Below are 21,439 nucleotides of genomic sequence, written 5' to 3'. Positions count from 1 at the left end.
GCTAATAAATGTTTAAGGTATAGGATTTGCACCGAATTGGATGTTTAAAATATTAATATTAAGTGATTCTTTTCTAATGTATTAAGATATTAATATTAAATGATTCTCATCAATCAAAATTCTACTAGTTTGGTGCAAGCGAAAAATTGCTAATTGGTCCCCAGTATTTTTATTGCATCATAGTTATTTTATAAATGTGCATAAACATTGAGGACTATATTGTAAATATAATAATTTCAAGTGAAAAAGTATTTTTTATTGAGAAAAGAAAAAAGAAAAATAAGGGAAGAAGAAGAATATAAAAGAAGAGACGAGAATAGGGATCTGAGTGAGTGAGATATAGTGTGTGTTTTGTAGCCACGAATTCCCAACAATTCGAAAAGGAAAAGAGTGACTGCGAGAGAATGGATCCGAAGTTACAGGGACGCTGCCATGCAAACTACTACGGAGAGAGAGAAAAACCCAAAAATGGAACTTTCACAAACAAAAGGACAAATCATTGCTCACTGCTTCTTGCACTTGCATGCACACTTTTCATTTTCTTCCCCATTTTCCCGAACAAATTCCACCAAAACTTTCTGGTCGGTTCTTCACTCGTATGCATGCTAGCATTACATGCATCTCTGGTTTGTGATATCAGATGAGAAGGGTACTGATCCTAACGTGGAATTGAAGAATTAAGATAAAGAAATGGTAAGCCAGCCGAACGTTTTATTCATTCTTGTAACCTTTCCTTTGTAGATTTTGCGTTTTTGACTGTAACTACAGTGTAGTTGTGTATTTCAATTTGGAGGAGTTTGTTTGAAATGAGTATTGTGGAATGTGGCCTATTCTTTTGCTCAGATTATGTGGATGTTAGTTAAGCTCAGGAAAGACAAAAGTTTTAATGGTCTGGGATCGGTCTAAACTGGAGTTAATCGTCATTTTTCAGCTAAATTTTCAAGGAATTTGAGTACTGGAAACTGTGGAATCAGCCTAATTCATCCTTTTCCCAAAGGAATGGAATCTTATGTTATTGTTGAAATTTGCAAGTAATATTGCTTCTTTTCATGTCTTGTTGTTTTCTTTATGGCTTGATTGGATCAGTGTATTTACTAAAATTCTACTTGAGAAAATTCAAATGCTATTTGAGAAGGTCCCATATAGAGTAGCAGGAGAAGTGAAATTGCCATTTGAATGTGTGCATAGGAATGTGATTATATGAGAAGCACGAAAACTTTGACGACCTTGAGCTAGGATTACCACATTTTCTGCTACACTTTCTTGGATTTGTACCCCAAAGCAGAATCTTAGCTGTCCCACAATTTGGAGTGGTTTTGGTAATAGTACTTTAGGATTTTGATGCATAAAACTGTATCATCTCAGAACGAAAAAGAGAAATGTATGAGAATACTCATCCCTGATGATAAAGGTTAATAGTAATTCGAGGAAAACAGGAATCCTCACTTGCTTAAAATTCAGAGCTTAAGAAAAACCTAATTGTTTCAAAATGTAGATTTACGAAAAGGGAGATGTGAGAGATACAGTTCTCGTACTGGCAACAATTTTGTATTATTGAAGTCATGAAAGTGCAGACAGGCACAGAATATTCTAGCAAGTCCTTGGAAGATTTCAAAATGGCTTGAAATTAACATAGAGTGGTTGCTTTCAGAATTCAGTGCCCGAAAGTTTTCCTTCTGTTCTGAAACATTTACATTAACACCATTAACATCCTTTTTGCATCACATTATTTCTCCTCCTGATGAAGCAAGCTTTGGGTTGTGACACATTTAATATGTGATATTTCTCATCTCTGTTTGGACTATTTTCAGTCAGTTGCAAGTATAGCTTCTCCCTTCATTTGGCTAAAGTCGATAGTCAGATATATAAACTCTTCTTCTTGGCTTCTTCATCCCTTGCAATGCCCCAATCTATCTGTATTGAACTGGTAACGCATACTGTAAATTTATGTTGGATCACTTTCTAATCCGTGGTTGCTAGGTGCTTGTGAAGAGACAATTAGATAAACTACAATGAAAAACGTGTTATAGCTATCCACCTTAAACAAGCTGATCTCAGGCAGTAATGAAATGAGTCGAAATAAGGCGACTCAGTGATGATTGTAATTTTTTCACTTTAAGAGGCATGTTTACATGTTAAAGTCAGCAATATGCCCTTTTTGATCTTGTAGTCTACTCTATCTGTTTGTACAAAAATATTTCTGTTGAAATTGGAAACTTTTTCATTATATTTCAAAATATGTTGTTACAATAATGTATATTCAATTCTTACAGGGCACTCCAGTAAACATAATCGTCGAATCTCATGTCTGGGTTGAGGACCCTGAAGTTGCTTGGATTGATGGGCAGGTTGCCAAAATTAGTGGCCAAGAAGCTGAGATCGAGAGGAGTGATGGGAAGAAGGTATTTTTTAGATACCTTGTCTCAGTTTCAATTGCTAGTTTTTGTTTCTTTTATGTGTTGGTAACTGTACAGTGATTTGAAACAAATCATTTGTCCGAACCTTTTATTCTGCCATTTAGAGATCTTTGTCTGAATATTTTGATGTCAACACCACGGTTAATTTTATTCTGCCATTCAGACATCTTTGTCTAAAATTTTGATGTCAATTACCATGGTTACATGTCCATATTGTATTTTTCCCTAAAAATGTCTATTATCTCTAATATTTGGCCAGTTTGCAATTATTTTCTAAGGAGAAACTTATATTTTAATTGATACATCTGATATAACTTTCAGTTAGGTACTTTCTGCCCAGTTGACTTATGAGGCCCATGCTTCTGTGCCAATAAGGCTATTTAAATTTGGGAAGTGAATACTTGACATCTGAACATAAACTTATATGTATCATAAATTGGATTCGATTGTTTACTTTAGAACCTACAATGCATTGTACAGAATGCAAATTTTTAGGAATTAGAGGTCACAAAGGACCTCTTGGATTTTGTCCTTTTCTAGGATCAGTTGTTGGAGAGACTTACGCAATAATGTCTTTATATTTAAGCATCTCTCACTCTGTGTTTTGGTGCATGTAACCAACCAAGCCATATCCCACCTCCACCACCACCTCATGCACATACTGCTTTTTTATTGAGTTCTAGCTATGGACTGCGGAAAGATCATACCATATGTCTGATCAACTTAGTTCTGATACATACAAAATAGGATGAAATGAACTTTGATATATGCTTCAAATTCAGGAATAAATGTGTTATTCCTTGCTAATTTTGTTGTTTAAGTTATTCTAGCTTTAATATGGTGTCCCGATAATGATGCCTGTCATTTATCATTCAGGTTGTTACCAAGTTATCAAAACTTTATCCGAAAGACACTGAAGCTCCTGCTGGAGGTGTTGATGACATGACAAAGCTGAGTTATTTGCATGAGCCCGGGGTGCTTGAGAATCTGAGGATTAGATATGAACTTAATGAAATTTATGTATGTTTCTCAAATATTTTCTGGTTTTGGTACTCGTTTCTATAGTTTATTGTGGTCTGATTATGGGCATATATCTGCTGTTCGAGTATGTTACAGACTTACACTGGAAATATTTTAATAGCTATAAATCCTTTCCAAAGACTGCCTCATCTATACAATCAGCATATGATGCAACAATATAAGGGAGCTCCTTTTGGAGAGCTAAGCCCACACGTCTTTGCAGTTGCTGATGTTGCTTACAGGTTAAATTTATCAGTGTTTAGTCAACAGATGATGCGACAAACTATATATGATTAACAAACTATATATTTATGTTTTCAATGTAAATAGGGCAATGATACATGAAGGAAAGAGCAACTCCATTCTGGTTAGTGGCGAAAGTGGAGCAGGTAAAACTGAGACCACTAAAATGCTTATGCAGTACCTAGCCTTTTTGGGTGGCCGAGCAGCTACAGAAGGACGCACTGTTGAACAACAAGTTCTTGAGGTATGATATTTCTCGATAGTCTATTCGATATTATTCCCTATAGTTACTTCTGTCTCCTTTGTTATATGATTAACTCTCATATATCACTTGTCTCTTCTTAGTTACATGATTAACCCTCATGGATATTCATCATTATTTTATTAATGCAGTCCAACCCGGTTCTTGAAGCATTTGGCAACGCTAAAACTGTTAGAAATAACAATTCCAGGTGACCTTTAACACTTCTGCAGATGAGTCTTGCCATTTTTGCCTTCACTTATAATAATGAATATTCAATATCTGGTGCATAAAAAGCTTCTTTTGTAAATCTATGTGGCAAGAAATACCACAGTTTCTGAGAAGATAACTCTCTATTTGTATATAATCAATATGAAATAAATGTACTAGAACATCGAATTCCTAATGTTAGCTAATTTGACGTTGATTTTATCCTATATCTGGTAATGCAGCCGTTTTGGTAAATTTGTTGAGATTCAATTTGATAAACAAGGGAGAATATCAGGAGCTGCCATCAGAACTTACCTTCTTGAAAGATCTCGTGTTTGCCAAGTTTCTGATCCTGAGCGCAATTATCACTGCTTTTACCTCTTATGTGCAGCACCAAAAGAGGTATGTTAATCCGTGTCTTACAGATGAGTTCTTTGCCTAATGCCTTTTTTCTGCAATTGGTCAAGGAGAATTGGTTACACCTTGCTATGCATTCTTCTGCTTCTAGGAAATTGATAAGTACAAATTAGATCATCCCAAGTCATTTCACTATCTTAACCAATCAAAATGTTATGAGCTGGTTGGAGTGAGTGATGCCCATGATTACCTTGCCACCAGACGAGCAATGGATATTGTTGGAATAAGTAAAGCAGAGCAGGTATGTCCTCCAATTGACGCCGATAACTATCAATTCAATCTCTATAGCGGAGAACTATTGATGTCCGTCCCCTCACTCTGTCTCTCTTTCTCGTGACCTTTCTCTTTGACTCAGGAAGCAATTTTCAGGGTTGTTGCTGCTATTCTTCATCTTGGTAATATTGATTTTGGAAAGGGGAAGGAAATTGATTCCTCAATTCCAAAAGACAACAAAGCCAAGTTCCATCTTAAAACAACTGCAGAACTTCTCATGTATATAAGCTTCTGACTAGCACACCAAGTGTATCTTTGATAATTCTTTCCGGATGATGAAATTTCTTATCATTCTTTGTCTTAGGTGTGATCCTGTGGCATTGGAAGATGCATTATGTAAACGTGTGATGATCACGCCAGAGGAAGTTATTAAGAGAAGTCTTGATCCTCTCAGCGCAGCTGTTAGCAGGGATGGATTAGCTAAGACAATATATTCTAGACTATTTGATTGGTATTGAGCCCTGCAGCTTCAACCTAAATTATATGGTTTTCTGGGAAACATTAACTCAAATGCTAAACTTTTACCCTTGCCATTTCTGGTATTGTGTATACAGGTTGGTAGATAAGATCAATAAGTCAATTGGGCAAGATCCAAAATCAAAATGCCTGATTGGGGTCCTTGACATTTATGGTTTTGAGAGCTTTAAACATAATAGGTAGCAAGTTTATCCAATAGTTTTTAAAACAGGGAAATGCTTTGCCACTGCTTTCTTTTAACTGAAGCATATTATATACTATGCAGTTTTGAGCAGTTCTGCATTAACTTTACTAATGAGAAGCTACAACAACATTTTAATCAGGTGGTTTCAATATCAAGCTGTTGGATAGGTAGTAGCCACTTGTAAGCTTGCTAAGGTTTTATTTATTGGTTGCAGCATGTTTTCAAAATGGAACAAGAAGAATACACAAAGGAGGAAATTAATTGGAGCTACATTGAGTTTGTTGATAACCAAGATGTTCTAGATCTTATTGAGAAGGTAATTCCTTGTTATATATTGGAATTCTGAAATATAAGTAGGTGTTTTGTGTATAAAGACCCATTTTTTCACTCTTTGATAGCCTCCCCCTCTTGTTTTTACCAAGGAATAAATCTGTTGTATAGTTTTCTTTTGTTTCCTGAAGCAACTTTTTTGCATTGACTCAAAATGTTGATGTTTGAACTTACAGCATTAACTCACAACATATGATGGATGGTAAATAAACAACATATGTAAGAAGCAAACTTATGTTAACTTACAACGATGTAATTGGATTTCATTGTGGCAAAGAAGTCCAGTTATATGATAGACATGGTTTTACTCGTATTGAAATCTCTTTTCTATGAATTATGACCTGAAAACTGAGTACATGGTCCCTTATGTGGTATTCCATCTTACACAATTACATTTTATTCTTCCAACCTGAGTATTGAGTTGGACGAGCAATGTGATATTTTATGACTCATACACTAATTTCTTTTTATCATTTTGCATTTATATTTATTCTTTTGCAGAAACCAGGTGGAATTATTGCACTTCTTGATGAAGCTTGGTAATGATCCTCAACTTTTCTACAGTTCCTTCTTTTCCCTTATCATTCTCAAAGAATTCTTTTAATCAACCCATAACCTCAATTTTTCTTTTCTCTACTTTATTTTCTTTAATGTTAAAAATAATTCTTTTGGCTTGCGGTCAAGTAAAATTTCTTGCTCTAATCTAATGGCTTTCTATTTGCAGTATGTTTCCAAAATCAACACATGAGACATTCTCTAATAAGCTCTACCAGACGTTCAAGAATAATAAGCGCTTCATCAAGCCAAAATTATCCCGTACAAATTTTACAATTGCTCATTATGCTGGAGAGGCACGTAATTTTAAAATTAATTTGCACACCATATGTTTCTTTCTGCAACCAACTTTTTCAAATCTCACATTCAGTTAATTTCAGGTTCAATACCAATCTGATCAGTTCTTGGACAAAAATAAAGACTATATGGTTCCTGAACATCAAGATCTGTTAAGTGCTTCCAAGTGTTCTTTTGTAGCAGGCCTTTTTCCTCCAATACCTGAAGAGACCACGAAATCATCTAAGTTTTCCTCTATTGGTTCACGTTTTAAGGTAATTGAGGCCAAATTTTCATTCCAACTGGAATTTTATCTTCCCAAATTCATATATAAGAGATATAATTGATGTCGTGGCAAACAAATCTAAAAGAGGGGGAAAAGGTATAAGTTTATGTGGATATCTACTGTTATCATCTTTATACTCTGGAAAACTATGACATACTGAAATATCTTTCCGTTTATGATCTTATCATGCAGTTACAACTACAACAATTGATGGAAACTCTAAATGCTACAGAACCTCACTATGTTAGATGTGTAAAGCCAAACAATCTTCTTAAACCTGCCATATTTGAAAATCAGAACATTATGCAACAGCTACGCTGTGGTGTAAGTTTTGATCAATGTAGTACTATAAATATCTTCTTTTACTTGTGTTATGCATCCATTGGTTTGGATTCTCTTCATCCTTGGTTTGAAAGATATTTGTGGTCACAACCTATGGATTCAGGGTGTTTTGGAGGCAATCAGGATTAGCTGTGCAGGATATCCTACTCGCCGTGCTTTCTTTGAATTCATAAACAGATTCGGGCTTCTTGCGCCTGAGTTTTTGGAAGGAAGGTAAATTAACATTTTAGCTTATACTGGAATTTTAAGATTCATGTTTAATCCAATCTCATCCTTGCCGAAGCTCATCTTTGTGGTTTTGTTATTGCTTATAAGAATGAATTTATGTTTGTTCTTCATTCTGGTGGTCAATTGTTGTTGTTGTTTCCATTACTCTATTTTTTCTGGTGAAAGTGTCATATTGATAACAAAGGCCTTTCTCCTGGGCAGCTATGATGAAAAGTTGGTGTGTCAGAAGATTTTGGAAAAGAAGGGGATAAGAGGTTTCCAGGTACAAGAATTTGTTTATTGGTTACTTTCATATATTGCTTTTCAAGATACAATCTTGCTTATGAAATAATTCTCGTATCCATCTTGTGAAATATTTTTGCGATTGCTTGTGAGATATTTCTCAAATTATATATCAAACATTTTTTACTACTTTCAGAAAAGACATATTACATCTTACCCTAACAGAAGTTGTAAATGCCAAATGAAGAAAAGGTCAAATCATTTGTGTTGATCAATATTGTATAGTTCAGAAGGCGTATATTTGACCATATGATATTTAAAGACGTGCCTTTATAAAGGCTGTAGTTTCCATCTAACAAACTAATTTTGGGATAGTTTTGCATTATATTTTGTCCTTTTTATGCATCTATTATTACATTTACAAAGCTTCTATCTTTCAAATATAATTCTTGGTTGTTTGGTCAACAAAATATGAGTAGGTTGCATCAGAGCAAATTTAGAAGTTCAGTAAAAACTCATGCATCATGATAGGAGTGTTTGAAGTAAGTTAAAATTTTAGCATAGTTAACAGTCACTTAAAAGTCAGCAGTGTTCGGGAAAACTATGAGACACATAAAAGGTGTAGAAGTGTTTGGGAAAAAAACACTTCTACAAAATGCTAAATAGACAAAAACTTTTTGTCCCCATGAGTTAAAGAATAATTTTTGTTAAATATTTGCACTTATCATTTAATTATTTTTCTACAAAAATGGTAAATGTGTATTTTATAATTTACTTTTTACATTTAAATTATTAGAATATTGAATAGTAATAGAAAACTTAAGGTTTAACTAAATAATGTTACTACCTACTAGTAATATGATTGTTCATTGATACAAAATAGTAAATTTGCATGACTGTATAAAGAACAGAAAAATCATTTTCCCATTAATTAATAATAGCAGCTTAGTTACAATTTTAAATTAATAGTATAAAATAATATTTAAAATTGTGAAACTGTAAATTTTGGTCGTGTTAAATCATTTGAATTATTTGAAATATCTAATATTAACTTTAGATGTGCAAATCTAAAAACTAAATTAGGTTAATTAGGATTCAAATTATTATAATGAGGAAAATTAGTCCAAATAAAATTGAAGTTATATACTAAAAAGGCAAAACATTTTTGAACGTTCAATGGCAAAAGCAGTGGTCCCAATCATCGCCAAAAATGCTTTTCTTGATACGAGAAATTGAAAAGTGCTTAAATCTCCCAAAAACTCTCTAACTATAGGAGAAGTTTAGTAAATATGGTTCAAAAGGGTGGCTTTGTCACTATGAATTTTGGTAATTTAGCTATTTTAGATGAAAGGTAACTAGAATTCAGCTTTTGCAAAATTGCCAAACAGTATTCACATTTACCCACATTGAATTTTCTTATGACCTATCACCTATGTATTGTAGTTCTTTCTTCTTTCCGTTTACTGAATTAATGTTTTGTTCTCTTCTAGTGCCATTTCTAAAAGAGTACAAAACAGGCCCAGATTGGCTTCATAGTTTTGTATGATTTTGAAAGCCATCTTATTGACCCACTTAAAGCTATATGAGATAATACATCTGAATACCATATATCCCATAAAATTAACTAGTAATCATTACTGAAAGTATAAATTACCCACTATCAAGAGATGATTTGGTATTTTCAATTAACTTTTATCTTCTCCAAAAACAATACCAATCACATCTTCATCCATTTTTAACACTTCTCATGCATCTTCAGAAATAATACTGAACACCCTTAACATTTTCCAATGCAGTCAAAACCTCCAAAACCTATATCCATTTTAATAAGCCAACCAAAACCTCTCCGGAAAGAACTCCAACCATTGCATGAACATCTATTTACCTTCACAGCATGAGAAGACTACATTTTTATTACTGCAATGTACTGTATTTGCATGCGTGAGATCAGATATGTTAGTTGACCTACTCTAATTTTATTCGAAGTTTTGTTTTCACATGGTAAATTACTTGGTTTTTTGCTCTGTCTGCACAGAAGTTCACATCTTCTACTACACCTTAAAGATTTTCAATTTTGCACCATGAACATCTGTAAATGGCTATAGTATTTTATCAATGCACAAAAGGCATGCAGCTATTTTCTGCAGATTAAACTGAACGTTTGTAACCTTACAGTTAGGCAAAACAAAGGTCTTCCTAAGAGCTGGTCAGATGGCTGAACTGGATGCACATAGAGCAGAAGTTCTTAGTACTGCAGCGAAAACAATACAACGGCGTACACGAACTCATATTGCTCGTAAACATCTTATAGCTCTGAGAGAGGCTACTATTTATATGCAATCCTTCTGCAGAGGTGAGCCATTTAAGAACTTTTGAGATTCTTAGCATATGTCTTAAGCGTAAAAATGCACTTCTATATTCATTTTTGGAAGTCTGAAAATAAAAATTCCAAATTTTAAAAATAGAACCTCTTTTCCAAGTGTACACTTCCAATTAAAGTATGATGTAACATCATTATCCTCCACCACTACTTTTAAGACAACAGTATAAAAGTTACAAATGTACAGTTTTCCATTTCTTATTTAAAACCGCATGTCGGGTCGAACTAGATCAAACATTTTTTGAGAGGGCAAATAAATTATAGTAATTTACTTCAAAGGTGTATCTTTGAGATTTTTTGGGACTGCAAATGCACATATGCTATCTTTCTCTAACTCTTCTCCGGATTCTTATGCAATTATACTATTTTAGGTAGACTCGCATGCAAACTTTATGTGCATATGAAGAGGGAAGCTGCTGCAATAAAAATTCAGCGGAACGCACGCAGATACCAAGCAAGCAAAACATACAACACACTCCATAGATCTGTTCTTGTGATACAAACAGGTTTACGTGCCATGGACGCTCGTAACAAGTTTAGGTTTAGGAGGCAAACCAAAGCTGCAACTACGATTCAGGTAAAAGGTTTCCAATTCATAATGCCAGAACAAATCATTTTATATTTTAGGAACCTCTCCACTTACTGCTAACCCTTTTTAGGCACGGTGGCGCTGTCATAGAGCCTCATCTTTCTATAGGAAGCTAAAGAGGGGAACAATACTTGCACAATGCAGATTGAGAGGAAGAATTGCAAAAAGAGAATTACGGAAACTTAAGATGGTTGGGCTTCAGTACCATATCATATTGAATATCTAATCCTTGTTTGGTTTGTGTATATATGAAGGCGTAAGATATATGTTTGTGTTCTGTAGTGCTATGTCCCTACTTTGAAGTAGTAATGTCTTAATGTTTATTAAAAGAACAAAGCATATATTCTGGCAAATTTCATACCTCTGCAGGCTGCAAGGGAAACTGGTGCACTCAAAGAGGCAAAAGATAAGCTTGAGAAACAGCTTGAGGAACTCACATGGCGCTTGCAACTTGAAAAGCGTTTAAGGGTATGCTATGCTCTTGATACAGAAATCATCTTTTCCAAGGGTCATTTAAGAAACCAATGTTTTTGTTTATGTAAAGTTGGGTTTCTTGGTTTGCTTTGTCTGTATCATGACCATTCAAATAAAATGGTAAATGTAGACTGACTTGGAAGAAGCAAAAGCGCAAGAGATAGCAAAGATGCAGAATTTGATGGAAGAAATGCAGAAGAAAGTTGATGAAACTAATGCTCTCCTTGTTAAGGAACGTGAAGCTGCAAAAAAGGCAATTGAAGAAGCACCCCCTGTTATCAAGGAAACTCCTATTTATGTTGAAGATACCAAGAAAATTGAGTCACTAAAGGAAGAAGTTGACAGTTTAAAGGTAATGACAATTGATAAGTATCAGTACAAGGTAGCACAATCATATTTAACACAGATTGCTTAATTCGATACCCCTGCAGTTTTTGTTTATTGACCAATTATGATAACTGCTGTACCGTATCATGTCCTTATCCAGATACTTGGCAAAACTTCTTAAAAATGACATTAGAAAGTGGAACTCTTTTTCCTCTAATTCATTGTAAGGTGATATGACTCTGTTACTAATTGATGACTCTGGGACAACCCATCTCAGAAGTTAGCTATTGAAGTGGGAGAGCCCCAGGTTATTTAAAAATCCACATTAGTACTACATTACACCGATGTGGGATCCAAGTGCCATACCCTGGAGATAACGATCACAAAATAAGTGACAATGAGGTTATTACAACAAATCAACCATTAATAGTTTGATAATATAAAAAACTCAATTGGTATTAAGTGTCTTCTTTACTGATGGATCTTTGAGTGCTTCTACATTATGAAAAGTATGCGATACTGAGATTGGTTTATGTTAAAATTAGATACCAACATGTTTTGCATGGTGCTGCTTTTTGACCAGTGACTCAAATGTTCTTCACTAACTGTTTTCTGTCCAGGCTACTTTACAAAATGAACAGGAAACTTCGGAGGACTTGAGGAAGAAATATGCTGAGGCACAAGAATGCAGTGAAGAGAGACGTGTAAAATTAGAAGAGACCGAAAAAAGAGTTCATCAATTGCAGGAATCTTTGCACAGGTAATCAAATTGATAAAGATCCATCTTTTTGAGAAGAGAGAATTTTGAATGAGACTGAGACTTTTTCCTACTCAGTCTGATGGAATAAGTTGACGTTTATGTCTCTATTAGGCTAGAAGAGAAGATGAATAATGTAGAGTCAGAGAATAAAGTTCTTCGTCAACAGGCTGTGTCAATTGCACCAAATAAGTTCCTTTCTGGACGATCTAGATCAATCATCCAGGTACCTTATTGACTACATTGTCGGTTCTCTGGAGAAAATTAAAACTATGACATCTTACAAAAGTTTATGGTGTTTGCAAAATGGCAGAGGAGTGATAGTGGCCACCACGTATTATCAGATCCTAAGATGCATGTGGTAATCAACTTACCTTAACTAATTGTTTCTATTGCAAAAATGCTACTTCTCTAAAACATCACTTTTGTTGGATTGGATTAGGATCTGCATAGCCCATCATTTTCTGAAGCTGATGACAAACCTCAGAAGTCACTTAACGAGAAACAGCAGGAAAATCAGGAGTTGCTCATTCTTTGTGTTTCACAGCACTTGGGCTTTACTGGAAACAAGCCGATAGCAGCCTGTATCATTTATAAATGTCTTTTGCAATGGAGATCATTTGAAGTTGAGAGAACCAGTGTCTTTGACCGGATCATCCAGACTATTGGGCATGCTATTGAGGTTTGTAACTTACAACCCTTTGTTAACAGCTATTATTTTGCTCTTGGTACATGCTAGAATTCTAAAATATTCAAATTTCTCGATTAACAGAAAATCCAAGATAACAATGATATGCTGGCTTATTGGTTGTCAAATTCTTCTACACTACTATTGCTCCTCCAACGTACACTGAAAGCAACTGGTGCAGCTGGAATGACTCCTTTACGTCGCCGCTCGTCCTCTGCTTCTTTATTTGGAAGGATGTCACAGGTCAGACATCCTTTTCCATATTTTCTTTTCAACGATACCCTGAGCTCCTGTGAAGAAGATACTAGTAAGCCAAAAACACCTTTACCAAAGAAAAAGAAAAAAGAAAAAGAAACAGCAATACAACCCCCAAATTCAGAAAGTAGTGAGCTTCTTTTCAAAAGTTTAAGGGGTCACACACCCTTTTCTTGTTTAAGGGGTTTTTTCCATGTCAGTGTTTTCAAAGAGAGTAAAATGAAATTAAGCCTTTCAATGCTTCAAATTACGTTTTAAAAGTTTTCGCCTGCCAGGAAATTTTTGTCTTTCCTTTAACTCTGTTTCTCGCAACTCTATTTTTAGAGCTTCCGTGGGACTCCACAAGGAGTAAATCTTTCCTTTGTGAATTCCGTGCCTGGTGGAGTAGAGACCTTACGCCAAGTAGAAGCCAAATACCCTGCTTTGCTGTTCAAACAGCAACTTACGGCATATGTTGAAAAAATATATGGAATGATACGAGATAATCTGAAGAAGGAGATATCTCCATTGCTTGGTTTGTGCATTCAGGTACTTGAGAACTTATCATGTACATTATTCTTATCAGATGCCACTTTGTTTCTAAATATGTAAAAGTTTCTTTTTCCAAGCACGTCTTTACCATTTGTATATCCATTAACAGGCACCAAGAACTTCCAGAGCAAGCTTAGTTAAGGGATCATCACGTTCAGTTGCAAATACGCCCGCTCAGCAGGCTTTGATTGCTCACTGGCAGGGAATTGTTAAGAGCCTTGGAACTTTCTTGGCCACTTTGAAAGATAATCATGTCAGTAAAACCTCAGTTTTGATTTATAAATTTGCTTTGATGTCTCTTTCATCTAGAGATTATCTCTTTTGTTTGTCTTACATACAAATCTTGTACATGCATTGACAGGTACCTCCTTTCTTAGTCCGAAAGGTGTTTACACAGATATTCTCTTTCATCAATGTTCAATTATTTAACAGGTTGAGTACATTCGCCTTGTTCCTCTCAAGTTATTGGGGTGTGTATATAAAGTCGCAACTTTTTAATGAACTCTTGCTGCAGCCTTCTATTAAGACGAGAATGTTGCTCATTTAGTAATGGGGAATATGTTAAAGCTGGACTGGCTGAATTAGAAACTTGGTGTAGGAATGCAACTGATGAGGTACCCCAAGTTTCTTTTACTTGTTTTTTAGTTCAGCAATTTCTTTTGGATTAAAATAACATCGGGACATTGCAGTATGCAGGTTCAGCTTGGGATGAGCTCAAGCATATTAGACAAGCCATTGGATTTCTGGTAAATATTTGTTTCTTCCCCCTCTTGACAAGCATAATGTTTGGGTAATCAGTTCAGTCACCTTACTAAAGTTTGCTCAATCCAGGTTATCCACCAAAAGCCAAAGAAAACATTGGATGAAATAAGTCACAATCTTTGCCCAGTGAGTAAAATCTCTAAACTCAAAATCTTAGTAAGAGATATATTTAGGCCGAACTTTCTGACTAATTGTTTTCATTGAATAGGTGCTAAGCATACAGCAGTTGTACCGGATCAGTACGATGTACTGGGATGACAAGTATGGTACACATAGTGTGTCTTCGGATGTAAGTTTCTACTTCTGCAATTACTAGAATTACGTTCAATTCATCTTCTTCAAAAGAGTTTCAGCATATCTTTTGGAACCATTAATGAAAAATTACCATCATTCTATTATTCAGGTTATATCCAACATGAGGGTGTTGATGACAGAAGATTCAAATAACGCAGTTAGCAATTCCTTTCTGTTGGATGATGATTCCAGGTTAGCACCAAGTATCTGATTTTTGTTTCTTTCCTAATTCTGTCTGGACTTCGTGACCTCATAGTGTAGGACTAAATGCAACAAGCCCCTCTGTAGAAGCAATAATAGGCAAAATCCCCTTCTGAACAAGAAAAAGCGCAATACTACCCCCTGAATATTTCAGGGTGTCATGTGGTGTTTCTTCTTTTCAGAATAATTTTGTGCCTGTTAATTTTTCATTTGGGGTAACACGCAATTAACCCTTTTTTGTTTGTACAAGATATAAGGAACAGTTAGCTTCCAACAATAATATCTTGTAAGTATCTTGAGTAAAGCTCAAAGCTGAGGTATCAACGAGAATTACCGGCAAGCACTTTTGCATATCAGCGACTGCATATTGAAAAATTATGGAGCAATGGAAGAAACCTGCATTATAGGATGTCAAAGTTCTAAAATCTCGACACAGTTATAAGATAAAATATAAATGACATATATTACGAATTAATATATGTGTAGAAATTTTAGTATAATATTAAACAAAACACTATTACCAAACTTGATTTTGTAATAAAAACATAATTTATTATTAATAGTAATAAGACTATATTACTGTACATGTAATAATACATCAAACAAATCATATTGCAAAGATTTTTTGAGAAAAAAAATGTGAATTTCGTTAATAAATAAGCAATCGCAATAATATGATAATATCCAATATGGCTCATAATTTCATTGCATTGGTGATATATTATTAGATATCCAATGCTTTGAACTATAATCTTGAGAAGATCATGCGTGCCTTTATGATCATTCGTCAACTTTCCATATTTCTTGAATTATCATTGAAAGCAATACTTTTCCTCCCTCTTCAAGGCAACTATTGATCTATCTTTATGGTTTTCTGCAGCATACCCTTTTCAGTCGATGAAATATCAAAGTCAATGGAGCAAATAGACATCTCTGATGTTGAACCTCCAGCTCAAATCCGTGAGAACTCAGGCTTCAGCTTTTTGCTTCCGCGCATTGAGTAAACCTATTGTCATCGACCTTGAACAACTTATGTCTCACCTCTAAAGCAAGGAGGTTTGCTTTCGCACGTACTTCTAGTTGTAAATGTAGTTCTTGTAGCAGAGTTATTTTAGAATTCCATTTGTAGGGTGCTGATATTCTAAACTCGTACTGTCGATAATACGTTGGTGTGTGGCATCTCAACCTGGCTGAAAAATGTATACGTAGATGATTTAGGTTATTATAAGTGAGGTATTTCTCCTCCTGTTATAACAGCAAGGGGTGGTAAGCTGTAGTTGTTAATATTGTTGGTCATTCTGATATTGGTTATTTTCAATCTTGATGTAGTTTTTGCAGGTGTATGTAATATGTACCACTATTGCATGCAGTTTGGAAATGAAGTCATTGCTTTGAGTGTGATGAAGAGGGTTGAAAAATGAGTGAAGTTGTTAGATTGGATGTTAATATTTAGAAGTTTGTTTGAGCTCTATTCGATAAGTATAATTGTCTGAGTTTGAATGCTTCTTTTCTTCGGATGAGATTTAAAGTTCAATTCAATCTTTAAGTATTCAAAATGATAAAAATGTATGTCAAAAGAATTAAATTATTTAGTTCAGCTCAGGATTAATTTTCATAAAGCTTATTTGGCCTATTTCTTCATTAATAAAAATCAAATTAAATTTAAAAGTAAATTACATTCATATATTTTAAATTAGATTTAATACATAAATACTCATTGTGTTTTTCAAAATTATAAGTATACCACTTGTAGGGGTGTCAATATAATTTATCTTAGGGGGTTGTTGCATGTGTAAGTTTTTGCCTCTGTGAGGATATCTTGTAAATTATGTAATTTTGCAAAAGGGTAATGGGTATTAATGTAATTAGATTTAATTTTAGGGGTACATTTGTATTTTTCTTTTTTTTTTTGCAAAGAATTAGGAGTATTTATATAATTAAAAATCAACCTTAGAGGTGCTATAATTTGCCCTAAATTTAAACACAAGTTGGGTTTGATAAGCACTTAGATTAATTTGCCATGATGATATGAACAATAAATCAATAACCTAATCCGAAATCCCACTTTAAAAGTTAAATTTAAATTTTATCAACTTCGATAGCAAGCATGTGCTCCTCGACTCCAAGTGATAATTGAGCAGAAAAGATGAGGGACAAATTCATTATTAGATCTAGGGATAATTACATCACTTATGAGTGATGTTTGATATAATTATATATAATTTTTTTATAATTTGATAAATTATATTTAACGTCTTAATATTTATCTTCGTTCAATAAATAAACTTTTCTGTTAATTAAAATTTACGAAATTTATTGATATTAACAAAAAAATTGAATGAAAGTTCATATAATTCTCGATTGATTTATAGCAAGTTAAACAAATATTTTTTTGACCAAATTACCATTGTAAGGGTTAAAAGTACCACTTCACATACATTAACGGGTGAATATATATCAGGGTTGTGTGGTCAAAATTTGCTTTTCACCTACAATAAATTTATAATAAGTCAATCGAGGATAAATATGAATTTTCATTCATTTTTTGGCTTATATCAATAAATTTGATAAATTTTAACTAATGGGATTCATTTGATAGATGAAAATAAACGTTAGAGGTACTAAATATAATTTTTAAACCACGAAGGTTTAGGTGTAATTATACTAAACCTTAGAAAAATCGATTTACAATGTAATTATGGATTTTAGATTAGTATAAATATCAAAATATATGACTGTAATAGTGAAAATGTGAAAAATTAAGTATTAGATATACATCCATATTTGATGGAGTTTGCAGTCTTCCAAACTTGTGGTCGGGAGGACTTCTCTTGGATGATCCTTATCTAATACAATGTTTGTAGTCTCCCAAGTTCATCTGGGATCAAAACTCCTCTTGTACACACCTATAAATAAGATGCTTCTATGGCTCCAAGAATATGCATTCATTCTATGTGTATTATCCCAAAACTCTCCCAAATATTCTCTATTGGAGTACCACCGCAGCCTCTGAGGTTTAAGGCGTTAGGTGGATAGCTTTGGTAGTAATATATTTAGAGTGAGAAGAGGGTGCTCCAAGAAAAATTTGGAAAAAATGCGCTTCTAGATCCAAGAGATCTTTTGGGAGCACCTAATCGTTTCTGTACTTTATATAATTGAAGAGCACCTATTTGGTATCTTTTTTTTTTTTTTAATTTGATTTTTTTTTTAATTTTTTAAATTATTTACAATTTTTTTTCTTTTCTCAACCTCCAATTCTATGTCTCTTCCCCCACTATTCTCTCAATAACTTTCCACAACTTTTATCATTTTACTAATTTTATTTATTTAACTAACATATATATGTTGAAAAATAACAATTATATTATTTAAGTTTTGAATTAATTGCACACACAAAAAGTGTGGCACAAATTACTCGTTGTTGATTACTTGTTTGGATTACATTGTTATTTTATGAAGTTGTCAGTATGTGTGCGATTATATGTGTATAGTAAAGATTAATGGATTATTTTGTTATATTATATTTGATTGTTGAACAGAGTTGGACGATGACGTTATTGATGGATGAAATTAAATGATGAACTTATTAATGGGAATATTATCAATTGCGATAGAGATGGCTTATTCAACTGAGAGCATACTACAATAGTTTATGATGATATGATTAATAACAAGTTGTGTGCTGTTATTGATTAATGGAAATGACGTGATATTATACAAGTTATAAGCTGTGTGATATTATTGATGATATGACATATCGTACAAGATGTGTGCTGTGTGATACGTTGATGATGCAGTATACGAGTTGTGTATTGTATAATATCGAAAAAATAAAAAGATGAGATATTACAATTGAGATAATGATAGCCGACAAAGACTATTAAGTGATACACTCTAACTTGGTAAGTAGGGGCTTAAGAGAATAAACAATAATTTCGAGTGCATTATATTGTGGGCTGAAATATGGTTGTTGGTATATATTACCTCTTGCATTTGTTGTGATTCATGGCGAATATCGTTTGGTTGGTGCCATTGCATGAAATTCATTTTATTGTGTATGTGTACATATGTATAAACTGATTAGCTATACTTATTGAATAAGCAACTTATTTATTGCATATATTTTTAGAAGAAAGGTCACAGTGACTAGCCAATTGGACATTGAGCCTTGCTACTAGTCTTATTAGGTGGGTTAGCCATGACATTTAAAGTGGAAAGTTCTGACTATGTGATTAGTAAACATACTAGTCTTTTGTTAGATTTGCGTTCAAAATTTTGTACAACTGGATATTTCATTATTTTCTTTTTAGGTTGCATACATAAGTATATCCATGGAAAGTAAATAAACTTTTGATGATGCCTATTATCTCTTATAACATTTATATTTATATTGAGAAATAGAATTTATTTATTGGTTAAATAAAAGTTTCTTATACGACATATTATAATTAAGAAGGGTGTATGATAATTAATAGTTATAAAATGTAGTGCTGTAGGGGGTGCTACTTTGGTTGGTATCAGAGCGGGTCTAATTTTTTAGGTTACGCGTGATATGTGTTTAATGAAGAACTTGTCTAATATAGGATGACTTCTCATGGTGCACGTGCTGACCCAGTAGCTAGTAAGGAAGAGTCAGTGGAGTCCGAAGAGAGCTTGGTTGCACATCCAAGTACAGGTGGAGGTGAGATAGGTCGAGAGGGTATTGGTGTTGATGCTTCAATTCCTCCTGCTAGTTCTCCAGCGGCAGGGTTACCACTAGAGTATGAACAGATCCTCCAAATGACCTTTCAGGCTTAAATGCAACCTCAAGTGCAGTTTCTTGCACAAGCAAAAAAGGCACATGCACTAGCTCTAGTGCTAGCACAAGTGGTTCCTATAATCAACTGTAACTATGAGAGAATCGGGAATATAGGAGCTACAGAGTTTAAGGGTACCTTAGCCCTAGGGTTGCTGGGAGATGGTGGGAAAAGATCAAAGACGTAATGAATTTAGTGAATTCTACTCCAAAAAATCAATTTAAGTATATTCTTTCCTTGTTCACAGGAAAATACTGATTTGGTGCAGGTCGGTAAAGAGCGAATATGAGCTATGAGAGATAACTTTTGCTAAATTTTAGAAATAGCTTGATGATAAATGCAAATCCAAGATGAACTGTGATAAGAAGAATATGGAGTTTCTAAACTTAGCTCAAGGGGATAATAAGACAATGGCATAGTATAAGCTTCGTTTTGCTACATTCGCAAAGTATGCACTAGAAACAGTAGCAACACTAAAGGATCAATGTTACCATTTTGAGCAGGAGTTACGACCTAAGATTAAAAATGGGGTAGAAAGCAATATAACCCCTTGTGTCCTAAACACAAGTAAAAAAAATCCTGTGAAAAATAAATTGGCAAAAAATTATCTTGTATAAAAAAACAAATAGGCAAAATACCCTCCTTGGGTTAGATTTGTGGTACACACGCCCGTCTTCAAGTTTTTATTTTTTGAATTAGATATTTATACCCCTTTATCATGAACCACAAGATCTTGCATTTTTCCAAAAAATTAAAAAAAAGTCGGAGATCCTTTTCTCTCTTGTATTTGGTTGTGGAGTTTAGATGTTGAGGTAATTATTTCGTATTTGCATGTTATAATGAGTAGGATATTAACGTAGATGTAGAAATTCTAAAATTCTGGTAAAAAATAAAACACAGATTAGAGACGATATTAAAGACAAAAATGTTTCAGGATTTAGAGATCAAACCAGAGAAAAAATAACAAATAAGGGAACTTTTATCTTACATGTTTCAGAGATGGGATTACAAACGAATTTAGAGATAAAAATACTTTTGCCAACAGAATTAAAGACCGATTATCTAAAACTAGAGACGGATTTTAAAAAATCCATCTCTTTAGAATTAGAGGTGGAATATTTCCATCTCAGAATAATTTAATGCAAAAATTAAGCCACCGGGGTCTTCAGCTACGACTATTTCTTTTATTGCTATTTATTTTTTGCAGTGGTAATTTTTCTTTGAGAGCAAGTTCGTATTTAAAGCCTTATTTTCTTGTTGTGGTTGTAGCATAGTATAAGCCTTCACGTCGTGTTGCTCCTTGTTCAACTATCAAATAAGCATTCACTCTATCCTCTATTTACATTTTTATTCGATATATCATACATAAAGTTCTAAAAAGATAGTCGAAAAATGTAAATTTTATATATTTTTATATTATTATTTTTCAAAATACTTGTTAAAAATTAGTAGCTAGTATCAAAGGCACTACTTGTAACTAAAACACACCTAATATATATATATATATATATATTAATTATTTTGATAATAATTTCTTATTTTAGAATGTTGAACAAAAATAAAATATAATTAATAAATTTAAAATAAAGAAAGTTGTTCACAAAACAAGAGTAGTTGAGGCTCATTTATGTTGCTCACATGGCCCTTTAACTAACCACATATGT

At 33.7% G+C, this 21,439-nt stretch overlaps 1 protein-coding gene across 1 annotated transcript; it reads left to right on the top strand.

Annotated features, from left to right (window-relative positions):
* On the top strand, nucleotides 309-16,378 carry LOC105161029 (myosin-11). Its single transcript, XM_011078587.2, has 38 exons — nucleotides 309-693; nucleotides 2,274-2,402; nucleotides 3,294-3,437; nucleotides 3,534-3,679; nucleotides 3,768-3,924; nucleotides 4,074-4,132; nucleotides 4,374-4,533; nucleotides 4,640-4,789; nucleotides 4,904-5,040; nucleotides 5,126-5,272; nucleotides 5,376-5,477; nucleotides 5,564-5,621; nucleotides 5,697-5,798; nucleotides 6,314-6,351; nucleotides 6,537-6,663; nucleotides 6,748-6,918; nucleotides 7,122-7,253; nucleotides 7,375-7,484; nucleotides 7,701-7,761; nucleotides 9,897-10,074; nucleotides 10,473-10,678; nucleotides 10,761-10,880; nucleotides 11,060-11,158; nucleotides 11,295-11,516; nucleotides 12,112-12,251; nucleotides 12,363-12,474; nucleotides 12,562-12,609; nucleotides 12,691-12,930; nucleotides 13,021-13,179; nucleotides 13,516-13,719; nucleotides 13,832-13,975; nucleotides 14,084-14,154; nucleotides 14,237-14,336; nucleotides 14,412-14,468; nucleotides 14,554-14,610; nucleotides 14,693-14,773; nucleotides 14,888-14,970; nucleotides 15,860-16,378. The coding sequence occupies exons 1-38, from the start codon at nucleotides 691-693 to the stop codon at nucleotides 15,981-15,983; spliced, it is 4,578 nt and encodes a 1,525-aa protein (XP_011076889.1). The 5' UTR covers nucleotides 309-690; the 3' UTR covers nucleotides 15,984-16,378.

Source organism: Sesamum indicum, linkage group LG4 (assembly GCF_000512975.1).
Source record: "Sesamum indicum cultivar Zhongzhi No. 13 linkage group LG4, S_indicum_v1.0, whole genome shotgun sequence".
In the NCBI taxonomy this organism is placed as follows: Eukaryota; Viridiplantae; Streptophyta; class Magnoliopsida; order Lamiales; family Pedaliaceae; genus Sesamum; species Sesamum indicum.
The sequence above is the reverse complement of the archived record's forward strand: the minus strand, read 5'-3'. Positions and strand labels throughout refer to the sequence as shown.

Bases quoted from the DNA above. Each gene is read 5' to 3' on its own strand.
- LOC105161029 (XM_011078587.2), top strand. The intron at 11,517-12,111 runs GTAATGACAATT...TTTTCTGTCCAG, and splicing joins AAGAAGTTGACAGTTTAAAG to GCTACTTTACAAAATGAACA. The intron at 13,180-13,515 runs GTCAGACATCCT...CTCTATTTTTAG, and splicing joins TATTTGGAAGGATGTCACAG to AGCTTCCGTGGGACTCCACA.